Here is a 23,933-nt window from a genome sequence, read left to right as displayed (position 1 = left end):
TAGCAAGACTCAGCCACCAATAGTGTGTGTAATCAGTAAAGGTGTGGACCTACACTGGTCTTGTGGTTTGGTTCAGTGCAGTTACAATTACCATGCCATCGATTCAGTTCAATTCGATATCTCAGTGCATCATGGTGCATTGACGATGCTTTCCATACACAGTTTTATATTTTTTTCACAGCACAACAATTCTTGTATTAAAATGTATAAATGTATTTCTATACTATTTGTAATACAAATGTGTGCAAAACAGTCAGATTTATAAACTGTACCTTTAAACAAAACAAGCATTTATAAATAAACAAATATAGATATAGTGCTCACTTTCTGAGTCCTGTCGAGCCAGTTCTTTCTTACACCCCTTTCATTGGTCACGCGCTCATCTGAAAGGGCTGCGATTGGCTCTGCACGCTGGGGCTCTTCACAGGTCAGTAAAGCCTGGTTGAAACACTGATAAACGGCAGCGGCGATCACAGCTGATCCATGATAGACACGGAGGAGAAAACTTTGCAGACACGCTCATGTCTGTATCTAGAAGTATCGCTGTAACAGCCAAGAGGAGAAGAAAAGCCATGCCAGCAGGTCAAATAGGCCACATTGAGAGAGATGGAGTTTACTTTCATTCTCTCAATCGCAGTGAAATAGGGGCTTCTGCTGTACGTGTCAGTGAAAGACTGTCCAGCAAACACACACGCAATGAAATTGTGCAGTTTCTGTGTTTTTAAGTAGTTGAAGCATTGTAAATACTTGTGCTCGCCTCCCTCGCCATAGTAAGCTATGCGACATAGCGCATATAGGATAAATAACATCAGTACATAGTAACCGGTTATGATTGTTACTGAACCGATACAGAATTGCACAGAAGAAACAGTTCATTTTTACACCCACTAGTAATCAGTCCTTGAAAAACCTCCAGTGGTATGTATTTATTCAGTCAGGATCAGGAACGTGCTGTGAGCGGAGCACTTGTATGAAGTTGTAGTCCATGATTGTTATTGATTGTGCATGTTTTCCAGCGATCTATGGCGTTTAGATCGCAGGTGATCATGACAGAGCCCCCACTCTAAGGAGCGATTCCAGACGCTTCTAGTACAGTACAGGGCTGCGGAGAGCCTAGAGCTTGGAGCTGTGGAGGACCTTGAGCATGGGGTTGCGGAGGGCCTAAGGGACTGGGGCTGCGTTTCGCAGGGGGTGATACCCCCACAGTGGGTCAGGAAGCTTGGGTTCAGGAGACACTGGTAGTTAATTTTACCCTTATGCAGGGGTCACCAATCTCGGTCCTGGAGGGCCAGTGACCCTCCAGGGTTTAGCTCCAACTTGCCTCAACACACCTGCCTGGGTGTTTTAAGTATAGCTAGTAAGTCCTTGATTAGCTTGTTCAGGTGTTTTTGATTAGGGTTGGAGCTAAAACCTGCAGGACACCGGCCCTCCAGGAACAAGTTTGGTGACCCCTGCCCTAATGGGTCAGGAGGCTTTGGTTCAGGAAGTACTGAAGGATCACATGGCTCCAGAGGGTCACATGGCTCTTGTAGCTCTGGGAAGTCACACGGCACTGGCAGCCATTTGTGGAAATCAGTGGGCTTTTCTGGCCTTTCGGGGAACTCAGGTGGCGACTCTGGCCTTTCTTGGGATGGCGGCATCAACTTTGGCACCTCTGGCAATAACAGCTTGGGTGGTGGTAGCAGCTTTAGCAACCCAGGTGATGGTGGCGGCCATTCTGGAGGCTAAGGTGTAAGGAGGTAAGTACAGGTGATACAAGCATGATAGTAGAGTGACCCCTGCATGTGTGTGTGAGAGCGAATAGATGTACAGTATAGAGAAGTAGTCCATAAAATGGCGAATTTGTTGCGGATGAAAGTGAAGTGGTTTGTGGAGTTGCGGAAGAAAGTGAAAGTGAACAGCGGAGGGCGGAGGAGGGGAATCAGTAAAATGGGGCCGCATCAGATTTCAGAGGTGTCGGATCTGGCATGTTCTAGTGTAAATTAAGCCCTGCTCGTCACAGCCAGAGCTGCCAGGTTCTCTGCCAGTGCTGCCAGATTTTTTATCACTGCCATGAGGCTTGCTGTTCACCCCACACTAACAAGGATGAGGGCATCACTTGTACCTTGTTCTTCTGCCAGAGAGCAATGTTCACACCCAGAGCTTCCAGATTCCCCATCACAATCAGAGCGTCCAAACTTCCCATCATAGCCAGAGGTGCCAGATTCCCCATCACAGCCAGAGCTGCCAGATTCCCCATCACAGCCAGAGCTGCCAGATTTCCCTGCACAGCCAGAGCTGCCAGATTCCCCATCACAGCCAAAGCTGCTAGATTCCTTGTCACAGCCAGAGCTGCCAGATTCCCCGTCACTGCCAGAACTGCCAAATTCTCTATCACTGCCAGAGCTGACAGACTCTCTGTCACTGCCAGAATCTCCATCACTGCCGAAGCTGCCATCTGAGTCCCACAAAAAACCTGAGCCGACAGCAGAGTTCTACCAGAATGGCTGCTAGATCTATGTGACTTCCCAGTGCTGCCAAAGCTGCCATCACTTTCAGTGCTTCTCCATCACTGCTGGAGCTGCCACCTTAGTCGCACAAAAAGCCGAAGCAACCACCCGAATCCTACAAAAGGCCAGAACCAGCACCTGAGTCCCAAGAAAGGTCAGAGCCACCACCTGAGTTCCATGAATGGCTGCCAGAGCCAAGTGACTTCCCAGTTCTGCCAGTCCATCTGATTACTCAGTGCCTTCTGACCCTAAGCCTCCTAACCCACTGGGGTTATCTGAACCGCCAGTGCCTTCTCATCCAGAGCCTCCTGACCCACTGGGGTTGTCTGAACCATCAGTCCCTCTTGATCCTAAGCCTCCTGACCCACTGGGGTTGTGTGTGCCGCCAGTACCTCCTGACCCAGAACCTCCTGACCCAATGTGGCTTTCTAAACTGCTAGTGCTTCCTGAACCAGAAGCTCCTAGCCCACTGGGGTTGTCTGAGCCACAAGTACCTACTAAACCAGGCCCTCTGGGTCCTCTGCAGCTCCATGCTCCTGGTATTCTTCAGCTCCTTGCTCCTGACCATCCGCAGCTCCAAGCTCCAGGTCCTCAGCAGCTCCAGGCCCTCCACAGCTCCATGCTTTACTGTCATGATCACCAGCAATCCACTCCTCACAGATTGCTGGGGAATTACACATGTCTTGTTAAAGAACTACAATTCCCATCAGACCATGTTACACACACCAGTTGCTGATCACAGCTGATGAGACACACACAGATGAGACTTGTGATCACTAATCATTCAGACTATTTATACACCACACATACACCAGTTTAGTTTTTGATGTTGATGTATGTTTACATGTTTCTTCGTTTTGCCTGTTTGTTTTTGACCTTAGCCTTGTTTATTGTTTGATCCTGTTTTCTTCCTTTTTTTACCTTATGCCTGTTTTTTTTACTTTAATTTAGATTGTCTTGTTGTACCAGCCACTCCTGTTTTGACCTTGTTTGCCTGCTTAAATAATCTTATTAGACTGCAATTAGATCCTTACCTTTGTTGTCCCTCACCTTGTACATCTTGTACATCTTGTACATGACACACCCAACAAAGTATACCACCTGTTCTTAAAGCCTTGTTCAATGGGTTTTTGGAATTTATGGCAGACAAAACAGGACAAATGAGCTCATGTATGGGACAAATTCTGGTCCTTTGTCCATGAGGGGTGGGTGTTTTGAGCTCTAAGTTGCAGGCTGTTTCTCAATTGCAAGAAAGCAAAGAACGGACTTGCGTTCTTGTGGAGACCGGTCTTGCCTGATGTCCTTAGGAGAACAAACTCGGGTGACCACGAGAACAGAGAACATATCCTGTGAGAAATAAGATGCTGTGTTCTTTCTGATGTTCAAGTGACCTTCACTCGATTTAAATAGAAAATTATTAAAACATTACAGCATTAATACAACAATTTATTGTTTTTTTCCCCTTTTCAAAATATATACTATGCATAAAAACATTACAAATATACATTGCACAATGTAAACAAAATGGATTTTAATATGAATTTCAGCAAACAAACACCCTTAATGTGTTTATTCATTTTACTAAGATGTCCATGGTAATGCTTATATTCACCGTTTCATTAAAGGAATCCCCTGAGGTAAATAAGTTATGTCTCTGAACTTTAATAATAAATCTAAATAAAATGCTGCACTACCCACCTCCAGTCACAATGACTTCTGGGACTTCTAGAGCGAGATTCGTGCGTCCTTCATATCAAGAACACATCCGAGAAGTTTCATGCGTCCTCTGTTATTGCAGTCTTGAGTATTGGAACTGAACTTTGGCAGCTGATGATGACGTTACACAAGAACACGAGGATGCAAGACTGCTGAAGAAAGCATATTAAGAAACAGAACCCAGAATTCTCTCCATCAGGAAGTTATATTGCTGTGATAAGGCAATTATTTGTTTGTTTGTTTGTTTTTTATAGTGTCAAGTGAAACAAGTAAACTTTCCCTGTTGATACAGAGATGAAGGGTCATCAAGAGCAAGTCTCAACAGGATTGATCTATACCATTTTGGAAGTAAATCAGAGCTTTATATTCATTCTTCCCACTGGTCAAATTGGTGACTAACTTCCCCAGTTGGTTGCACCAATTTGCAATTTGGTCGCATCCCGATTGAACAGTAATCTTTCTATCTCTAGAACCATAAGATCAAAAAAAAATAAAATAAAATACTTGCAACATAATTATCAGGACACACAAATGACAAACAAGAAGGTAATATAATCTACATGTACATAATGTAATATAATCTACGTAATGTAATAAAATCTACATAATCTATTCTAAAATAATAAACACTTTAGTAAAGAGAGCATTCATTCAAAGAAGTGGTCAAAAACATTCACTACATCACACAATGATTACATCACTGTTCTAAAAAACTCTCAAGAGAGGAAAAAAGTTAGATATATAGTATGTGGGTTCAGTGACTGCAGCATGAGATGAGGACAATCTGCTCGTGAGCATCTTTACAATCATTGTCTTTGCTTGCTCTGGCTTTAAAATTTTATCGTTTATACTGCTATGCGATTCAACAAAATTAATATGACTACATATAATGACTTTGAAGTTTGACAGCAATTTTGTGAATTTGTCATATTGTCTTTCTTATGATAATATCTATTTTCAGCTTTGAGAAAAATAACAAAAAAAATAAGCTGCAATGAGTTCTTTAAATGCAAGTTTTAACCAGAATATCTCCATTGTTCATCCTCAATACTTTTTCATCATTGGACTTTCAGGTATACCATACAGCAGTTATTATTATATTTTCTTATTTGTTATTTATTTTATTACTATAATTGGAAACTCTTTAGTACTTCTCTTGATAGCTCTTGACCGGAGTCTGCACAGTCCAAAGTACATTGGTGTGTTTAACTTAGCCTTGGCTGATATTGGTGAAACTAATGCTCTGATTCCTAACATGGTAAAGACTTTTCTGTTTGACTCACAGTACATCTCCTATAATGCTTGCTTGGCAAACATGTTTTTTGTGTTCTTCTTTAGTAGCTTGCAAAGTGTCTCTCTTGTTATTATGTCATATGATCGTTTAATTGCAATTTGTTTGCCATTAAGATATCATAGCATTGTGAATAACAGCAGTATGATTTTAGTTTCTCCAGCAATATGGATATTCAATTCTTCTATGGTGGCATTGATGGTGTCTTTGATCACTCGAATTTCATTTTGTGATTCCAATGTGATACAGAGTTATTTTTGTGATCATGGACCAGTGTATAGGTTGGCATGTAATGACTTTAACCTTAATAAATCTGTGGGATTTGTCATCACATCTTTATTCCTTATAGCACCGATGATCATTATATTCCTTTCATATCTAGTCATTTTTCTTGCATTAAGCAAAATCACAACTTGGGAAAGACGTTTAAAAGCACTGAAGACCTGTGTTTCACATCTGTTGTTAGTGGGTGTTTATTTTTTCCCAATATGCTTTACATATCTTGCACAGCTTTTGCTAGCTCTCACTCCCAATGCCAGAGTCATCAGCACATCTCTGGCATATGTTGTTCCTCCAATGTTAAATCCTATTATTTATGTTTTAAATACAGCTGAAATCAAAAACCTGTTGCAAAAAATGTTTAGCAAAAGATCGGCACCAGTTAGAGAGGACATTTCAAAATGATTATGTTTACTTATTTAAACTTTACAATGAAGTATCATCATCACTGCTGGGACTGAATGTGTGCATTGTTGATTAGCAGTGATATACACGTACTGTATAGTACATATTTATTAATGCAGCTGATGTCAACTGGGTGTATTTACTGATTTTGTGCATACCACGGTGTTCACTTATTCCACTAAAAAACTGTTCATCTTTATCCTTCATTTTTGGTAGTGAGTAAATTCTAATGTGTGTGTTTTGTTGCGAAACCATAACATACTTTAATTTCAATTAATTTTGTTGTATTGTATATTTTATTGTAATTAAAGTGTCCATTTTTACATGAATGGGATTCTGGTCCTGATGAAACTGACTGTTGAAATATATAAATATTTTGGTAACCCCATACTCTCAGCTTCATTAATGCTGTTGCTCTAATCTTTCATTGCCATCTATTTTTTTTATCAAGTGTGTGATGTTTATGTTGTGTGAAATCTAAAGATCAAAACTTTATTATTTAGGCTGATTGCGTATTGGTTGTTGATATAAGTGTCACACAGAGGTGGGACCAAGTCATTGTTTGGCAAGTCACAAGTAAGTCTCAATTCATTGCCCTCAAGTCCCGAGTCAAGTCCCGAGTCAAGACAGGCAAGTCCCGAGTCAAGTCCCGAGTCAAAGGCAACAAGTCTCAAGTCAAGTCCAAAGTCCTGCAGTTTGATTTTCGAGTCTTTTCGAGTCTTTTTAACAGAAAAATAAAATATATACAGATTAGGTATGGTTGTAAGATCTGTATTAATTAAACAAACCTTTTTTATGAAAGAACATTGCTCAGATATATAAAAATACAAATGCAATTTTCTGAAAAAGTACTGAACAGTGCTGCGTCTCGTCTCCACAGCATAATGCACAAGAACGAGTTCCACCAAAAAAAGACTCCATTTTGCCTTACATCACACAGAAATTGCAGGTCTACTGCTGTCTAATTCATTAAGTTTAGTTGTGCTATGTTATGTCTTCGGTGATCAACTTGTGATTAACCAAAATTACATAACCTCAATGTGGTAGCAGTAGACCAACTCCTGTATATGCTGCAAAGTTAAATTGAGTGAAATTGGAATTTTGTCAATTGAATCTCGTGTGTGCTAAAGAGATGGAGTTGCAAATCCGTCTAGCAGCAATGTAAAATGGTAGCACATATTGTTAATGAAGTAGGCTACTTCATACAAACAATAACGTTGTTTTCTTCACATAGCATTGAAGAGCTTTGCTCTCTACCTTGTGTGATGCTCGTGCACGGATTTCCTCTGTTTGTGGACAAAACTGATTGCGACTTCTCAAATATACGTTGCTCACGCGCAAATTTTCTCTCGCTCTCAAATATGCACTGCTCACACACAAATTTTCTTGAGCGCTCTCAGAGATTATTTGCAGACTCACAATTTGTGTCGTGTTCCCTCTTCCTTTCATGCTTTTTGATATGATTCATATTGCTGCACTGTTTAATAACAATACCCAAAATACTAAAATAGACTTACATATTAAATGTTTAATCTAATAAACCATAACATTTTTGGTTGTTTTATATGATGAGATATTTTCAGAATAGACCAGTGGTGCCCCCCTGAAAATTTGCTTAGGGGTGGCCAGAAGAGGCCAGCTACGTCAGTGGCACCAATCAATCCACAATAATTTAGTGGCTGCTATTTATTTATTGAAATATTGCATTGTATTGCATTTATGTAAGTAGATTTAAATAAATAATGTCAACAGCAAAATCATATCGGGGTGGCTAGAGTTTACACAGGGGAAACACCCCTTGTAAAGGGGTTTACACCACTATAAGGCACCCCTGGAATAGATGTTGGATGTAAAGGATACATTTTATTTTAAAAGCATTTAAACAAAAACTAATGCAAGCGGAAATGTAACTGTGATAAAATAAGGAAACACTTTATAGCCTACTGTATTATTCACTCTTCAAATAAATCTCACTATCAATCTCATTTTATCATGGCAGCTAAAATAAAGTAAACTAGTGTCTGCTGGCTTCCACTTTGCTGATGAGATTGTGGAGGACATTTTCCATGTCATCCTCTTCATTTTGAGGAAAGCTGTTCCATAGGGCCCCTAAACACGTATATTGGCATGTACTGTGTTTTGAACAGTAGCCTACTACAGTAAAGAACTTCAATTGATCAGTTGTGGTAATACTATAGTTGCTATGGTAACACAAGTGTAATATAAACAAATTACCCAGTGCTGTATTATTTTACAATATAGGGTATTTTATACTACAAATCACTACACTTTACTGTAGTAAAACTACACTTTGTATTTTATCTGTTCACTATTGTTAATACTACTATAATAAGTATAATACAAGTATACAACAAGTATAATACTCAAAAACACTAGAATTTATTAAAGAATTTACCTTAACCTTTTAGTTTTTTGTGTATTGTAAATAAATAGTAAAGCAAGAAAGAAACCATATCAACATTCTTGGAATAACCCTTCGCTAAGCCTCGCCCTCCTTAGTTACTGTTGCTACGCCTGTCAAGCTTTCATGCCTGGCACATCTATTACAGTGTGTATGCGCCGGTGTCAGACATTCCCAAGGATTTATTAGTCATTTTTGACAAACAGGTGAGATATCTGAGAAAGCCAGACAAAAGAGGACTGCAGTATACATTACAGGGGTATATTCACAACATAATAGCAACTGATTAGAGAATAATTTTATCAAAATTGAAGCAAGGTTAGCCTAGCAACCTCATACGCTGAACATTCAACAGCATAGTTCATGCACAGCAGGAGAGGTGAAATTATAAAATAATCTAATAACCTAAGAAACTGATAGATTTGTGCCGAATATTAGCATCATTGACCCATAACAGTGTACAGTACCTATTACTGTCAGCATGTTTGTGTGCTCTTTATCCAGTTTTTATTCAAATTTGCAGTTAAGTGGAAGAAAAAAAATTGAAATGCAAATCAAAGTATAAATAACAGAAGTGAACAAATAGATTTTTCCTACCAGCAAATATTAGTGTATGTATTTATATGCATTACAATGGCGAGGGTTTAAACTAAGCAGTGCTCATAATATCGAGTGGAAAAAAAGAAAAAGACCGCTGGTAAACATAACCTGCTTTTTTTTTTTTTTTTATAAGAACACAGTTTAGATCTGTTTAGGATAAGAGGAGTGTGAGTTATTGCCACCTATCACTGAATGTCAATATCGAAAACAAAATCAACTTAGCTGTTAACTCCTTTACCGCCCCTCACACAGCTTGATCCACGCTGGCATTTCTCCTCTTGGGCTTTAGGTTTTGAAAAGGGAAAAATCCCACCACCCAGTCCAAACTTTTAGGATAGCGGGTGTCAGATTTGCACAATCCAATAATTGCGCAACGATTTGTCTTGTTTCCCTCGCTCTAAAGCTTGACAGAGCCCCTGTCCGTAGCCACGATTGGTAAGCCGCGATTGGTGGGTGGCGGTTTTTGGGCGTGGCTTAGCGAAGGGTCAGTTTAAAAGGAGGATCCCGTGAGAGCAAAAGCACTAAAGGTATGAGACGCTATCGTAAACAAAAGTCAAGCGAACGCAAAGAGACTGAATGCACGAGCGAGAGAGAGAGAGAGAGAGAGAGGTGTATGTTGTATGTGAGAGAGAGAGAGAGAGAGAGACAGAGTATTGGCACGCGAGTATTGGCTCGATCTCAAATTCAAATTCTCTCTGCGTTCGCTTGACTTTTGTCCACTCCGGCGCCTCATAGTAGTCACGTTGGATACTGTCGAATCAAAACAATCTACCGTGCTTTGATTGGATGTCATGCCGAAAGCGCGCATGCTGTCACAGACACACACACGCGCGCATGCTGTCACACACACACACACACACACACACACGCACACATAAACTGGGAGAGAGAGAGAGCGGTCCATGTCAACATACTTTTTTATCTTTGGGCTTTTCATGGGAAGCAGCAAGTCTTTACAAGTCAATAGGGGCAAGTCCTAGTCAAAGTCCGAGTCATTTATGTTCAAGTCCAAGTCGAGTTGCAAGTCTTTTTATATTTTGTCAAGTCGAGTCTAAAGTCATCAAATTCATGACTCGAGTCTGACTCGAGTCCAAGTCACATGACTCGAGTCCACACCTCTGGTGTCACATAACAGACTGATATGCACACACTAGAACTAAAAAAAAAAACAGTTGCAGAAATTGATTGATGAAGATTATAAAAAATATTAGATACATATTATTCAAATATGCTATTTACATGAAATAACTTAAACAGCAAAACGCTCGTTTGTCCACAGCTATAAAGCTATAGCAGTAATAATTGTGTGCTTTTGTATTTCCTGCAGATTTTAGGCAAGCCCACTATAGGTAACAATTAAGTGTAACTATTCATGCCTCAGAGAAGCAGATAAGAGGCTTACTAAGGGGGCAATTCTCATTCTTTTATACAATAAAGCAATATACTAAACAATAGACTTTAATAGGACTCAATAATTTGATTCATAAACATTCATGAAAATAGGTATGAATAATGTGAATTTTGTTATTGTCACATGACCAATATTTGCATCATTTTGCTTATATTCATGAATTCTCTCCCTCAGCCTCAGAATAGTTGTGCTCATCAGTTTTCACACTTGTAATTCAACAAGCATTCGCACAATTGCTGTGGGCATAAAAAAATATTTACAAATACATTTTTGATTAAAATAGTATGCAATGCTCAATGAATGTGCATTTTCAAGTTATAGTTATGTAACGACAAATTACATTTATATTCGTCTCTGTCTACAGATTGTTCAAAACACCAAAAGCAAATCTTCCATAAGATTTTTTTAAAGGTAAGGGTTTTCCATAATCTCTTTGTTGTTTGTCCTGAGTACTTTTTTTGTCATTGGACATTATGTATTGTTGTGAGAGAAGGGAAAAGCACGACCATGTGGTATGGTGAAACAATAATATGTGATCACTAAGTGGATATCGCATAGCTGGCACCGATCCCAAGAACGTGAGTTGACCAAGCGGGCATAACAGACAATAAAATATGCTGGGTCCTGGCCCCTCCAGCGAGTCAGGTGGAGGAACTCTCTAAGGTTCACCAGCAGGGAACTTGCTAGCAAAGTGTAATAAGCACACAGGGAGAATAGTGCAGCAAGCGTTTTTGACACTAGATAATTTCCTTCAAATTGACTGGTGCTACCCCCAAATTGGGAGGAAACCTGCTCCACTCATTCTCGTGAATATGTTAGGTGTTTTCCAGCCTACAGGTCTACAGATACTGTATCTGTTAGAGAGTCTGCTAATGCCCAAGAGGAGTGTGCTCTCTTATGGTGTGTTCTCTTGCCCCAGGGTGACAATCCTTGTAATCCAGGAGTTGCATCCAAAATCAAGTGAACCAGCCTTGGTCTGGATACAACACTTCCCTTCAAGCTCAAAAACAAACAAAGAGCTCCTCAAAGGAACTTATGCTCTGGGTGTGATTCACATAAATGTGCAGTGCATGAACCGAACAGCAATTAAAAAGCTGGGTCAGCCTCCTCCAATGGCAGTGCTTGCAGGTTCACTTCCTGGTCCCTGAAAGGAGAGGTAGGAACCTTGGCAACAGTCAAGCCAAGGTCTTAGGATAATGTGTGAGTAGCCCGACCCCAGCGTGGCCATCTTTTCCTAAGGGCACAAATAGCTGACTTAGTTAGCCACTGTTTGTTACGTAGCTCTGGCCATGAGTGATGCAGATAACTTACACGCAGGCATTCCACCTGAGGAATAGTTTCATTCCACCTGGTGACCCTGCCATTGAAAGCAGTGAGGATGAATGAGCTCAAGGCCTGGACAAATAAATGTACACTTCATGCCTGTGTGAGCTGTACATGCAGTTTTGGACAGAAGAAAACAGCTACAGAGAGGGTTTTACTTCTTATTACTTCTTATTAGCCCCCAATATGCACCTCTCTAGCTGGTCCAGCTGCTGAATCAAAGGCATTGTCACCTCCAACCTAATGAAAGCCCTACTTATCATGTCTGACTCAAAGTCCTGGACCTTAGGAATGAACCAGCACTTTCATCCAGCCTGGCGGAGGTGAGCTGTAGAAGAGTGGGATGTCTGCAGGGACACATTTGGTAGATTAACTCCCACTGTGATCCTCAGACCTGCCCGAGGGCTCATCGACTTGCAGCTTTTCATCCAGCAGTGCATGTCCGGTACAACATCTTGAAAATTACACATTGGTAACCATTTTGCTCTTTTGTGAAATCAGCTTTCTTACTCTGCTCATTTGTGACCCAGTGAAATGGCCAGAGACAGTAGCAACAAAAAAACTCAACTGCCACTGAATGCATTTTCACTCCACTGGATTTAGGAGAAAAATTTATCTCTTTTTGCAAGAGTCGCGTTGCAGAAAACAGGTCTTCAGATGCACGAAAGCTTTGATGCTAAGTCTGGTGTGTTGCTCTGTAGATATACCTTATATACTCAAACGATGGAGTGGTTGCACCTGTGGAGCTGCACTCGCCAATTTTATAGGCATTTCATTGGCCCTTTTTATACATTTGTGAGTTATTGGTGATCTTGTGATTCCCCAATCTGTCAATAATTACATAAATTATTGTGAGTAACTGAAGGGGACACTATCAGTCTCTGGAAGATTATGGAGGCCCTGTGGAACACGACCCAATAAGGAAAGGATCCAATAATGCCAGTGGCAACTGGAATTGAGAAAGATGTTTTTTCTTTGACTCAGGTGTGAGATGCACCTGCCAGTATCCTTTTGTAAGGCCCTGGGTCGAGTTATATTGGCTCCACTGAGCCTGTCAAGAAGTTTGCTCCCTTGGTGCATGGAGTGTCCTTTAAAGCAGGAGTTTTCATTAAATCGTTACAGACACTAATGATGCTGTCAGGCATTGATTCCTTCACTGTCGAGCTGAACCAGATCTATGGGATGCTTTAATAATCCCAAGTCTCAGCATCTTTATATCCTTTTCAATAGCCAGCCTGTGAGTATCTGGTACCCAATAGGGTCACTGCCAAATAATGACACCAGGGAAATTAGTTTTTTGTGGTGAATATTGTTTTTCCACTTTGGTCTATCACTGATCACATCCAAGCGACCAATAGGGGGTGTGGAGTTCATTTTTTTTTACATGGGTGTCAGCTGCTCTTAAAGGGAGTCCAGCTCCTGGATAGAAAACAGTAGATCCCTGCTCTGGGGGAGGTATTGCTATAATGTAGCAATTTTGAGTTGAATATCTTAGAACCCCTTGGTTCATGAAGCTTTCTCTTAAAACATCCTCAGCACTACCCCTGTAATTCCCCCATCCTGATCCAGAACATCCACCATCGAAGTAGGTGCTGTCTCAGGCAGTCTGTGAGTCCTCTCTCCTCCATTCCTGTGCCTAATTCTACCGTAAGCTATCTTAATCAGAGCAAAACTATGACGTAGGTAACAGGGAGATTTTAGCCATCAAATTGCTGAAGGTGTTGCTCCACTGGCTAGAAGGGGAAATTCATCTTTTCAGAATCATTACAAAACACAGGAACCTCCAATACATCCTTGAGGCTAAATGCCTAAACCCCCGCCAAGCTCACTGGGCCCTCTTCCTGACCCGCTTTAACTTCCAAATCACCTATCACCCCTGATCCAAGAATATCCCTGCAGACACTCTATCATGACTAAGGTTTCTGTAAACTTAATGAAAGCTCCATCCTATGGGGTAACAAAAGAGATATCCAACATTCAATTCAATTCATGTTAATTTATATAGTGATGTTACTATATAGGTTGTGTCCAGTTTTCAGAGTTAAAGTTCAGTTTAGTTTACTTCAGTGTAGTTTAAATTTCACTGCTGAATGTCCAAACAATGAAGAGCAAATCCATCGATGCGCAGCTCCACAAGCAAGCAAACCAAGCAAGCCAGTGGCAACAGTGGCAAGGAACAAACTTCACCAATTGATGAAAAAGATGGAAGGAAACCTTGAGAGAAACCAGGCTCAATTGGGAGTGACCATTTCTCCCTTAGCCAAACTATGCAGAGCAGCAGTCTAGGCGCCGGAGATTCGAGATGCCACCCTCTAGGAGCCAGCTCCTCCAGAGTGTCCAGAAGGAAAGATCTACATGCCTTGGCTCCAGCATCAAGCCTTTTTGGACACAGCTTACCAATCTCCAGGCTCGGCAAGCAAACCCTCTTGCTCCTTCAATTTTTTTACTGATGGCCATGTATGCACTGTGATACAATCAGGTACGTTCAAAGCTGCTCAGTTTGTGCCATGTCTAGCTCTTTCCGTCAATTACCCAGAGGAAAACTGATACCACTACCCATTCCTCAGAAGCCCTGGTTCCACCTGGGAGTGACTTTATCACAGACGTCACTAACTCAGTAGGTAATACCCATGTCCTGGTCATAGTTAATAGTCTAAATCCTGTAAATATGTCACACTGAAGTGTTTACTCACTGCTGTGGAAACAAGTGAACTCATATTCCATCGTTTTGGTCTCACTGAAGAGATTGTGTCAGACCAGGGTCCTCAAATCATTTCACATGTCTGGAAGGTTGGGTGTTTCATTTACCCTATCTTCCGGTTATCATCCACAGACGGCCAGGCTGAGAGGAAGATCCAGAATCTCGGACATTACTTGAATGAACAACACAGCTGGTGCAGGTTCCTCCTGTGGTCGAGTAAACACAGAACTCTCTCCATCAGCATACTACTGGCCTAACACCCTTTCAGTGCATACTCGAATATCAGCCCCCGCTGTTCCCCTGACACAAGAACTTCAATTATGCTAGATTTGGAACAGCACCCATGTACCAACCCAAGGATAGAGTATGGCTTTCCGCACACAACATACTTATATGACTGTCTATATTGGTCTCCTTGAAAAAACTCAGGCAAATTCATTAAGCTTCAGCTTCCATCCAGGTACCACATTTACTCAAATTTTTTTACATTTTACTATTAAAACACTTCTCTCCTTCTGCCACAGACAGCCCTGGGGCTGAAGCTGAACCTCCTACTCTAGAGGTCCTCGACCTGCCCCACATCTGCTTTCCTTGACTCTAGGCATCGAGGGGGCCGCCAGGAATACCTCATTCACTGGGAGAGGGTATGGTCTAGAAGCACGATCCTGGGTAATTCGAAACTGAACTTGACCTCACACTTCTACAGGAGTTCCACAATAGCCAGATTGACCTGCCCCTTGTGGTCGTGGCCTCCCTAATCGTCTCAATAGGGTTTCGGAAGCTTCCCCTGAAGGAGGAAGTCAGATAAGATCCATATACTCCTGCCTCTGCACTTTTGTCAAGAAACTACCTTGTTGTTCTACTCACCCCTCTGATTGTGTGACACTGAGAGGGTTTGGGGGCAATTGAGTGTTGTCATGCCCTGACATTTTTCTTTTCTAATTCTTACAAATATCTTAATTTTTGTTTTAGCACAAACTGTGCTATGATAAAACGAAAGCAGCATGTATGTATATGATGCTTTATTTTTGAGAAAAATAGGGATATGCATGGCTAGTCAAAACACATAAAAGACAGAAATTAAATTCATAAATGTTTACTGTTGTTCTCGATTGCTTGCAGGCCACATTGAGAACACACACAGACATCCTTTACTTTAGTCCCTGAATTATCAAGAGTTGTCATAGTGGAATAAACCAACATTTACTCTGGCATAAGCTTTTGCCCACACAGTCTCCCATTCACACACTACAGTCAATTTAGATTCACCTATACCGTAAATCTTCAGACTATGGGGGAAACCGGAGCACCCAGAGGAAACCCACAGCAACCGTGCTGGCCCCACATTGAGAGAAATTGTATTGGTTACATCATTACATCTCTCTTTCTCTCTCTCTCTCTCTAGAGATGAATCAGAACATATATATTTGGTTTCAGTAATACAGACAGCCTGCAGTCTTTGTGATGAGAGAATAAGGACTGGGATTTCCAGCAAAAAAACACCCTTTCATTCAAAGAAGCTCACAAGTATTTAGACAGATGCTGTCATTGTTTGCTCAAACTAAATCGTATGTATGCAAACCTGTTTTAATTTTTCATTTCAACTTATATGAAGTGTTTTTTTAATTTAAAGCTGTAGCTACAGTTCTGAAATGACAATCTGAACAATTGCTTTGTGGTAATTTCTATTTTCAGCTTGCACAAAACACTGGGGAAAAGTTGCTATGAATTCTGTAAATGCAAGTTTTTACCAGAATATCTCTATTATTCGTCCTGAATACTTTTTCATCAGTGGACTTTCAGGTATACCATTCAGCAATTATTACTATATATTTTTATTTGTGATTTATTTTATATCTGTAATTGGGAATTCTGTAGTCCTTCTCATTATAGCTGTTGACCGGAGTCTGCACAGTCCAAAATACATTGGTGTGTTTAACTTGGCCTTGGCTGATATTGGTGAAACTAATGCACTGATTCCTAACATGATGAAGACTTTTCTGTTTGACTCACAGTACATCTCCTATAACGCTTGTTTGGCAAATATGTTTTTTGTGTTCCTCTTTAGTTCTGTACAAAGTTTCACTCTTGTTGCTTTGGCGTATGATCGCTTCATTGCAATTTGTTTGCCATTAAGATATCATGCTATTGTCACTAATACTAGTATGATTTTAATTTTCTCTACAATATGGGTATTTAATTCTTCTGTGGTAGCCTCTATGGTGTCTATGATACCTCGACTTTCATTCTGTGATTCCAACAAAATACCAAGTTATTTTTGTGACCATGGACCATTATTTAGGTTGGCTTGTAATGACGCCAGGTTTAGTGAGTTTTTTGCTTATTTCATCAGTGCTTTGTACATTACCATGCCACTGGTCATTATTGTCCTTTCATATCTACACATTTTTGTTGCTTTGATCAAGATTACAACTTGGGAAGGACGGTTAAAAGCATTGAAGACCTGTGTGTCTCACCTGTTGTTAGTAGGAATATTTTTCCTACCGATATACTGCACATACATTGCACAAGTTTTAATTCCTCTTACAACTAATGCCAGAATCATTGGCACATCTCTGTCGTATGCCGTTCCACCTTTGTTAAATCCTATTATTTATGTCTTTAACACAGCTGAAATCAAAGACATACTTCGAAAAGTGTGCAAAAAGAGATTGACACCGGTTGGTGGGAATATTTCCAAATGAATGTTTGTTTTATCATTAATTATATGAAGATTGCATGCTGGGGTTTAACAGAGGTATGTATCACAAAAGAAAATAATCAGAAAATATAAACTTTTTAAAGAAAAAACTAATTATTATTTTATTTTCACCGTATTCTTGTAGTATCAAATTATTTCATATATATATATATATATATATATATATATATATATATATATATATATATATATATATATATATATATATATATATATATAATGTGTGCTCTTTTGAATATTTATTCAACTGTTATCTAACCTTTGTTTGTCAATCCAGCTGTTTAAGAGTTTGTGTTGTTCACTGAAATCAAGACAGGAAGAAGACAGCAAGCATTTTGACCTTTTTAACATTTCTTATTTCAGTAGACACATCATAAAGGGTTATCCATAATAAGTTTCAACCCTGTTTTTTGTTGTATTTTCTACAAAATCCCCATATATCACACATGTAAATCAAATCAAATCAAATGTTGGTCTAAGACATATAGAATAAAATATATTGTAAATTATCTACAATGTTTCTGAAAATGCCACATGTACGTGATTAAAGACTCCTAACATGTTATTTATTGATGTCTAGTCATAAACTTAAGTAGGTGATATTTAACTCTGTGTAAATAAAAGCTTTAATGTGCAAATCAAATGATACCACCTCCCTCTTTAAACTGTCAGTGTCTGACAGTCTGTTGTTTGTTAGTGTAACTGATCATTAAACGTCAAATTTTTAATATTTAAAAGGATGTCATAATAACTGTTAGTAGCTGTTATATACCTCATAATAAATACATTCAGTTTTAAACAGAATGAATTTTGATTTCCTTATATATGATGGCTGAAATCATGATATCCGTGCATATTTTTTTGGGAAAATGTGTTCATCCGCTTGTTAAGTGGTGACGTGTTTGTGACGTATGTAATACTGTTTCCGGGTCCAAGCCGCCATTCATTTGAGTGAAGAAATCATTTGTTTATGATCATGTTTTATTCCTATCACACATTAAAGTTAATTTTATATAAAATCATAGCGTACACAACAATCTCTGGGCTTGCTGCATAACAAATACCAAAAATTTAACTATTTTAAAAAAATGAATCACTTTCTGGCCATTGGATATTAGGCATGGACATTTATACTGCGATCGTGATTTTCGAAAGCCTTAAATCGCTTTGTAAACGTTTATTATTACCATTTCATGAGTCTCCCCATTCAGTTGAATAGAGCGCTTGGACCCGGAAACCGCTTCGCGTGACGTCACACTTAACAAGCGGATAGGCAGTGATGTTTAATAACACATAACTAAATATTACATATTGCAGTTATGTACAGCAAAAGGTAGTTCAAAATAGTAAAATCCATCAAAAAAAGAGGTTAAGGGCCTAGCCTTTATGCTAGAAGTCAGTCTGTAGACTGAAACCACATTAGGGAATTGAAAGCAAAGGTGGAGCCAGGATGGAGCTGGAAGTCCAGGGGCCTCATTTTCCAAGAATGCATGAAGGTTCTATATTAAGTTCTATGAATAAAATTTAGAATGTAAGTACAAGAAAATTAAGATTTATTGGTATTTAAGTGCAGGGCGAGGAATAGTGACAAATACAATACCGGACAATGAACTGACGCAACTTATGGGTATAAATAACAAGACATGATTAAACTGATAACAAACTGGGGGGGGGGGGGCAACACGTGGAACTAATAGACACTAACAAACGGCAGGAAAAAAAACTAAGTAATCACATGACAAAACACAAGCACATGGAACACAAGTTATGGGAAAGACCTAATTATGACATTAACCCCCCTTCCCCTCTCCCCCACCCCCCCGGCGCGAGAGCAACAGAGGATTAAGCTGTGGTTCAGGGCTATGGTAGAGACTCTGAAGGAGTGAGCCTACCTTGAGCCTTAAGCCCCGTTTACACTAGTGCGTTTTAGTTTTAAAACGGCATTTATTAATAAAAACGATCCGTGTCCACACTAGCGTTTTACCCAGCATTTCTGAACAGCTCTCCGTCCACACAAAAACGCTGAAAACGCACATCATGTGACCACACACACACTCTCGGGCAAGCGCTGCAGCCTATCTATCCAGATGAGAGCTCTGTTAGTCGGACAGCTCATCAAGCATCTCCCGCTGGATCTAATCTCACTATATTTATTAAACGTGATATTTCATTCATCTTGTTGTCTATATCTAAAGACATATTCCCCGACTTTGGTCATTGTAATCCATTAATTGTTCTCAGGTAACGTGTTTTGGCCAAGCGCAAAGATACTGTAAGTTAATAATTAATGTAACCACATACATTCTGTATATTGACTGATCGCTTGCTTTTATTTCCTACAATGTATAAACTTATTGTATGTTATACTTTTATAATGACCATTATCGATTATTAAAACTGATATTCAGAAAAAGAAAGGGTATGTTTTGTATTTTCACTGAAATTGAAAGTAGGCAGTTGTTATAGGCTCCGTTTTGTTATAAATATCCGCACAGTGAAGATGACGGTCATAAATGCAGCACAACGCCTCAACATTTCTGCTTTCTGTTAAATTGCTAATATCAAAATGAAAATAGGCAGTTCCTTAAATCATGTTTTCATTTTATTGTTGAGAAAGTGAAACAACATAGCCAGGGTGATGTGAATGAATTTATAAAGTACACTGTTCCCTTTGAAGATTTACCCATGTCCTCGGTAGTCTGTTTTCCATATCAAACTGAGGAGGGGGAGACTGCAGCCTTGATCAAACTTGCAAAGTCTGAACTTACGAGAAGAGGATGCAGGACTGAACTGTACTGTTAGGCTACTTAATATTGAGGAAAAGCCCCAATCAGAGAGGCGAATGTCGGCAGCTCCACCTCCGATTTCAAATGTCTCAGTTTTCCCCATCCACACTGAGACGCAGCAGCAGTGTTTTAAAATAAAAACGGCCTCTTCAGCGTTTTCAAAACGCTCCGTTTTCGGCACTCGAAAACTCTGGCGTTGTATGGACGGGTGGCGTAACCCTTGCAAAACTTATGCGCTTTAAAACGAAAATGCATTAGTGTAAACGGGGCCTTAGTGTTAGAGGGCCAAGGTGCTCTGTAGCTCAGAGGCTGGAGGCGAGGACGAGGAGTGGAACCATCCATATGGCGATGTTAGCCGGCAGATCCACAGAGAAACCTCTCGACGTGGTGAATGAGGTTGAGGGAGGGTTTGATGCCTATCATAACTCTGAAGTTTATGCAGTTTGGGGAGAGTGGGGCTAAGAGAATGCCTTTACTGTCTAGAAAACAGCAGATCTGGAAAAGAGTATTTGATGTCTGGGAACAGCGGGAGGAGTTGAAATCACCCCAGCATCTCGGGTTCAAGAGGCAGTTCACCCTTAGAGGTGAAGAGGTGGGAGGACTCTCATGATGTCCCTCGATGTACACCAGGACTCCCACAATTGGTGCAGTTGTTGGCTCAAGCACTTCATCAGACATTCTGCTGAGCTCCTCCTCCTCAGTGGTATGTTGTTCTGTCACTCTTGATGGTGATGGCTCTCCATCTGTGTTGGACTCAAGTCCTTCCTGCAGTCGGATAATGGTTGGCTGGCCTTTGGATCAGGAGTGGTAGCGAGGACGTCTTCCTCAGCTCAAATGGTGAATAAAAATACGTGCCTCGCCAGTGTCCACTCCACATATGCGTCGAAATTGCCTTAAGGACCATCTTCAGGGGATGGTGCTCTGCAGACAGTGTTCAGGCTGGTGATGTAAAACCCGCAGGGCATGTAATCTGGATAAGCTGGTGGTGTTGTTTGCTATAACTTAGAACTGTCAGGAATGATCCTCAAAACTTTGTACTCCCTGCTCCAGCAGTTTGAGAAAAAAATTCTGGGAGGGGGTGGGATCCATGGAAAACGTGGGGTAGGAAAAAGAAACACTGAGGGGCAAAACACTACAATTTATATGGGGGAAACAAACACCACAACTGTTTTTTTGTTGGTCCGGTATTCTGTCACAGTTGCACTTTTTCAGCAATTCTTGTGAAATGAGGATTATCAAAAATGCATATATTTATTTCCTAAACACCTACATCAAGAACAAGAACATGGAAACACAGGCAGGACGAGGAACAGTGACAAATACAAAAACGAACAATTAACTGACACAACTTACGGGTATAAATTACAAGACTTGACTAAACTGATAACAAACAGGAGTCCAACACATGTGGAACTAAACTAACAAATGGCGGGAAAAAGAACAAAGGAATCACATGACAGAAAAAGACAAAGTAAATACTTAATCATGACAAAGGTAGCCTACATAATGTACATAATCAATGCTGATCTTAACTGTGTACAAAATATATGTCAGTGACACAATTAGTAACATTTGCAACAAGTTAGTATTACATCATTGCTCTCTCTCGCTCTCTCTCTCTCTCTCTCTCTCTCTCTCAAGAGATAAATCAGAACATAAATTTGGATTCAGGAACGCAGACAGTCAGTGATCTTTGTGATGTGGGAAATTAAGGACCAGCATTTGCAGCTAATAATTTTCATTTACAGCAACTCACAAGCAATCAGACAGATGCTGTCATTTTTTGCTCAGACTAAAAGTTTTGTTTGCAAATCTGTGATTTAAATGTTTTTGTTTTTTATGCTAACTTTTTTGAAGGTATTGTATTAGAATTTAAACTGTAGTTACAGTTTTGAAATGATCTAAATGATTTCTTAAATGTTGCATATGGCTTTGTGATAATTTCTTTTTTCAGCTTGCTCAAAACATCAAACGAAAAACCGCCATGAGTTCTGTAAATGCAAGTTTTTCCCAGAATATCTCCATTGTTCGTCCTGAGTACTTTTTCATCAGTGGACTTTCAGGTATACCATACAGCAGTTATTACTATATTTTCTTATTTGTCGTTTATTTTATATCTGTAATTGGGAACTCTGTAGTCCTTCTCATTATAGCTGTTGACCGGAGTCTGCACAGTCCAAAGTACATTGGTGTGTTTAACTTGGCCTTGGCTGATATTGGTGAAACTAATGCACTGATTCCTAACATGATGAAGACTTTTCTGTTTAACTCTCAGTACATCTCCTATAATGGTTGCATGGCAAATATGTTTTTTGTGTTCCTCTTTAATTCCATACAGAGTTTCACTCTTGTTGCTTTGGCGTATGATCGATTCATTGCAATTTGTTTACCATTGAGATATCATGCTATTGTGAATAATACCAGTATGATCTTAATTTTCCTAGCAATATGGGCATTTAATTCTTCTGTGGTAGCCTCTATGGTGTCTATGATCACTCGACTTTCAATCTGTAAATCAAATGTAATACCAAGTTATTTTTGTGATCATGGACCAATATTTAGGTTGGCTTGTAATGACATCAAAATTAATGAGTTTTTTGCTTTTTTTATCTCGATTTTATATCTTACCATGCCAATGGTCATTATTGCCCTTTCATATCTGAACATTTTTCTTGCTTTGATCAAAATCACAACTTGGGAAGGACGGTTAAAAGCATTGAAGACCTGTGTGTCCCACCTGTTGTTAGTAGGAATATTTTTTCTCCCTTTACTCTGCACTTACATTGCACAAGTATTGCTTGCTCTTACTCCAAATGCCAGGGTCATCAGCACATCTTTGTCATATGCTATTCCACCAATGTTAAATCCTATTATTTATGTTTTAAACACAGCTGAAATTAAATATATAATTAGAAAATTGTTTAAAAGGAGACTGAGGTCAGTTAGTGATAACATTTCAAAATGATTTTGTTCATGCTGGGGTCTGTATCAAAGTAAAAAAAAATGTCAGTGAACAATATGCTGCTGAATGGTCTGCTGAAATATTATACTGTTATCTAAACTTTGTTTATTATTCAAGTTGATTTCAAGTGTCTGTGTTTCTTACTGTTATCAAGACAGGTAAACAGGAGAATAAACTTTTTGACTATTATTTGAAATCATTGCTGTAGAACATTGACATTTTGTATTTGTTTAGGCACATCATTCAGTGTGATCCATTTTTGTTTTTATATTTTCTGCAAAATCATAAGATATGACACATTATTTGTAATTCATTGATTCATTCACAAGAGTATGTTTGTCTGAGATCTGCAGATGTAAATTTAGTCTGAAAGAATCTTTACAATGTTTGGGATGATGCCACATTTGTGTGATTAAAGACTTGTGTATTGTTAAAGATGCCTGTTCTTAAATTTAAGTAAATGTTGTTCAATTCTGTGCAATCCCCTGATTTGTATTTTCAAGTATTGACAAATTTCTCCTACTGTTTATACATGCTTATTGTATAACTATAATATAATAACTGCAATTACTTGTTTAACTTTTTATTACCACCTCAAAAAAGGTCAGTGATGCCAAATGTATAAAACTAAATCGTTTTTCTTACATATGCTGGTTGAAATTATGTAATATCTACATATTTAACTACTTGAGTAAATTGTGGTTAAAAACAGTCATGCTTTATAATTTGTAACTAAATATTAAATATTGCAATAATATGTCTTATTTAAGCAAGGGTCTTATTCATTAACTGTGCATACAGGCTGTACGTAAGCAGTGCGTCAGCC

General features: G+C 39.4%; 3 protein-coding genes and 1 pseudogene across 6 annotated transcripts; 3 read left to right on the top strand and 1 right to left on the bottom strand.

The window, feature by feature from the left end:
- Positions 1-1,866: 1,866 nt before the first annotated feature.
- Positions 1,867-10,698, top strand: or42c1 (odorant receptor, family 42, subfamily C, member 1). Of its 2 annotated transcripts, XM_087283261.1 has the most exons (2): positions 1,867-6,724; positions 10,338-10,698. In XM_087283261.1, exon 1 carries the CDS (start codon positions 5,200-5,202, stop codon positions 6,178-6,180), a length of 981 nt encoding a protein of 326 aa, XP_087139387.1. In that variant the 5' UTR covers positions 1,867-5,199; the 3' UTR covers positions 6,181-6,724; positions 10,338-10,698. The 2 variants fall into 2 exon arrangements, with proteins under 2 accessions (XP_087139387.1, NP_571667.1); NM_131592.1 differs by lacking the exon at positions 10,338-10,698 and having other exon boundaries at positions 4,988-6,561.
- A 5,663-nt stretch (positions 10,699-16,361) lies between these two features.
- Positions 16,362-17,342, top strand: or42d3 (odorant receptor, family 42, subfamily D, member 3). The gene has a single exon (NM_131747.1). It carries the CDS (start codon positions 16,362-16,364, stop codon positions 17,340-17,342), a length of 981 nt encoding a protein of 326 aa, NP_571822.1.
- Positions 17,343-20,443: 3,101 nt separating this feature from the next.
- On the bottom strand, positions 20,444-22,105 carry LOC147833711 (uncharacterized; annotated as a pseudogene). Its single transcript, XR_015509647.1, has one exon. The product of XR_015509647.1 is annotated as an uncharacterized LOC147833711 (transcript).
- Positions 21,831-23,864, top strand: or42d1 (odorant receptor, family 42, subfamily D, member 1). 2 transcript variants are annotated; one of them, XM_087283409.1, is made up of 2 exons: positions 21,894-22,002; positions 22,100-23,864. In XM_087283409.1, the coding sequence occupies exons 1-2, from the start codon at positions 21,970-21,972 to the stop codon at positions 23,108-23,110; spliced, it is 1,044 nt and encodes a 347-aa protein (XP_087139535.1). In that variant the 5' UTR covers positions 21,894-21,969; the 3' UTR covers positions 23,111-23,864. The 2 variants fall into 2 exon arrangements, with proteins under 2 accessions (NP_571823.3, XP_087139535.1); NM_131748.3 differs by having other exon boundaries at positions 21,831-23,864.
- The last annotated feature ends 69 nt before the right edge of the window (positions 23,865-23,933 follow it).

Source organism: Danio rerio, chromosome 15 (assembly GCF_052040795.2).
Source record: "Danio rerio strain M-AB ecotype USA chromosome 15, GRCz13ab, whole genome shotgun sequence".
Taxonomy (NCBI): Eukaryota; Metazoa; Chordata; class Actinopteri; order Cypriniformes; family Danionidae; genus Danio; species Danio rerio.
Note: the sequence above shows the minus strand (reverse complement) of the source record. Positions and strands in the feature narration are given on the sequence as shown.